Genomic DNA, 2,266 nt, shown 5'->3' on the forward strand with positions numbered 1-2,266 from the left:
CTAAATTTCAATTTTTACGAGCATGCCAAGTTGTTTATGAATGAAAAGGTGTATTTCATACTGTAAAAGTTAAAACCGTTATATTTTTTTATGTGATATTGTATACATTAGAGCTACTGGCATGAGTTTCAATGCGGACGAAGAGGTAAAAAATAATAAGCTACGCCTAAGGGTGCTGCCTTTAAACCCGGGACAGGTCGAAGCTTTGGAGATGGTCTCTCGCTCGATGACTACAAGATTTATCAACAACGAGGCGTGATTCATCCTAGTAACAAGCCTCATCCAATGCCTCACACAGACAATGATGAGGTCCGTCTAAGACCTTGCCAATATGGGTATCCGGCTGAGATGACGAACTGATCGAGTTGACAAGACGTAGGCCTCATAAGATCTGAGCCAAAGTGAAAAGTGAATCACGGTTTACCCGAAAAAACAAATCAGCTCATCAGTTGACCAACCGACCGAGCGAAACATAAGTAGAAACCCCATGACCTTGATCAGATGACTCGCTTTTGCTACGGCAGAAGATATCGTCATTCGACTAAACACAAGGCAAGATCGTCGCCCAGTTGATCGCCTCAGTCGACATTCTAGGGAAACGATCAACGAATTACCGACATATCAAATTTAAATTGTAATATAGATATGAAATGAAATTCATACAATTTATAAGAGTATTAATCATATTAAAAACGGTTACCACACATATTCCTTATTCTTTGTAATTGTACAAAATACACCTTTATAGATAGGTGACAAAAATAAGAATAACAGACTCTTCCCGGTTCTTTTCATAGTAACTTTTGTTCACTTTAATCTCTCATTCATTCGACTTTAACTCTCGAGACATCTTCACAAAAGACAATCCAAGACCTAACAAATATGAAAAATTTACAAAATATAAATTCCTAAAAATAAAATTTTAAATTTAGTATTTAACTAGGTAAATTTGGTAGAATTATGCGGGCGGTATGTATGTAAACCCCCGTCTTTTTTCAATTTAATTGAATTACTAATTTTTATTTAGAAACATTAAATTTATTTTTAATTTTTCATCTAGTTAAAATAAAAACTCATAAATGTATTATTAAAATTTAAATTTATTTATAAAAAAATAATTTCAGTTAATTTATGATGTAAATTATTTTACACAGGCAAGACATTTGAATCCAGAGATCCTCGAACAGGAGATGTGGTAACACTGGTGGCTGAGGGTGATAAGGAAGACGTTGACCTCGCCGTAAAGGCTGCAAGGCAGGCCTTTGACCATGGCAAATGGCCTCGCATGTCTGGCTTCGTAAGATTTTTTCTATAAATATGAATTACATATAACCACACAAATCTTGTATATTTACATTTAGAGACATTTACATGCATGCATACCACACAACAAGCTAGACATCAAAAGAAACACGAGCTATTCGTAAACAACGAGTTTTTCACGAGCAGGAAAGGGGACGAATATTGTCCAAGTTGGCGGACTTGATCGAAAAACACGAAGAAGAGCTTGCCAAGCTCGACTCGATCAATGTTGGAAAACTTTTGCATGTAACTAGAGCCTTCGACGTCCAAGTTGCAGTGAATGCTCTGAGGTATTATGCAGGTGCTGCTGATAAAATTCATGGTGAGACTCTCAAATGTGCAGGCGAGTATCAGGCTCACACGCTCAAGGAGCCTGTTGGTGTGGTTGGGCACATCCTTCCTTGGAATTTCCCGATTATACTTTTTGCCTTTAAGGTCGCTCCGGCACTCGCCGCCGGATGCACCATGATTGTCAAGCCTGCGGAACAATCGCCGCTATCAGCTTTGTATATTGCTCACTTGGCTAAGGAGGTGAGGAGTATGATTGAGTTTTGTAGGGGTGCCGTATCAGGTTCCGATCTGATTTGAAATTGGCACAACCCGAAATTGTTTGACTTGAAATTGACTTGAATGTTTAATGAGTCGGAAAGTTTAACCTGAAACCGACTTATAGAACCCGTTTAATGTAGTTCATGACAGTTAATCAGATCAAATGAGGGTCGATTTCAAGTCAATTTCAAGTTAGCGGGGCCAATTTTGGGTTAGCGGGTTATATGAAAGCCATAATCTTATCACATTATAAAATCTATAATTCTATTAATTCATTGTAGGCTGGTATTCCTGATGGGGTTATTAATATTATCACTGGCTATGGCCCAACTGCTGGAGCTGCTATTGCTTCTCACATGGATGCAGATGCTGTAATTTTACTTATTTTCATTTCTTATTTTCTTTCAAATTAAAT

The 2,266-nt window shown here is 37.5% G+C and overlaps 1 protein-coding gene across 1 annotated transcript in view; it reads left to right on the forward strand.

Moving 5' to 3' along the window:
- The window catches only part of LOC110031470 (aldehyde dehydrogenase family 2 member C4-like), a gene marked incomplete at both ends in the record, with an annotated part of 2,600 nt that extends 378 nt beyond the window's left edge, over window positions 1–2,222 (forward strand). Inside the window, 2 exons of the mRNA XM_020734677.1 lie at window positions 1,450–1,833; window positions 2,133–2,222. Coding sequence (XP_020590336.1) covers window positions 1,450–1,833; window positions 2,133–2,222 — 474 coding nt within the window. The remainder of the gene's footprint in view (window positions 1–1,449; window positions 1,834–2,132) is intronic.
- Between the last annotated feature and the right edge of the window lie 44 nt (window positions 2,223–2,266).

The sequence above is a fragment of the Phalaenopsis equestris genome, unplaced genomic scaffold, assembly GCF_001263595.1.
Source record: "Phalaenopsis equestris unplaced genomic scaffold, ASM126359v1 Scaffold000825, whole genome shotgun sequence".
Lineage (NCBI taxonomy): Eukaryota > Viridiplantae > Streptophyta > Magnoliopsida > Asparagales > Orchidaceae > Phalaenopsis > Phalaenopsis equestris.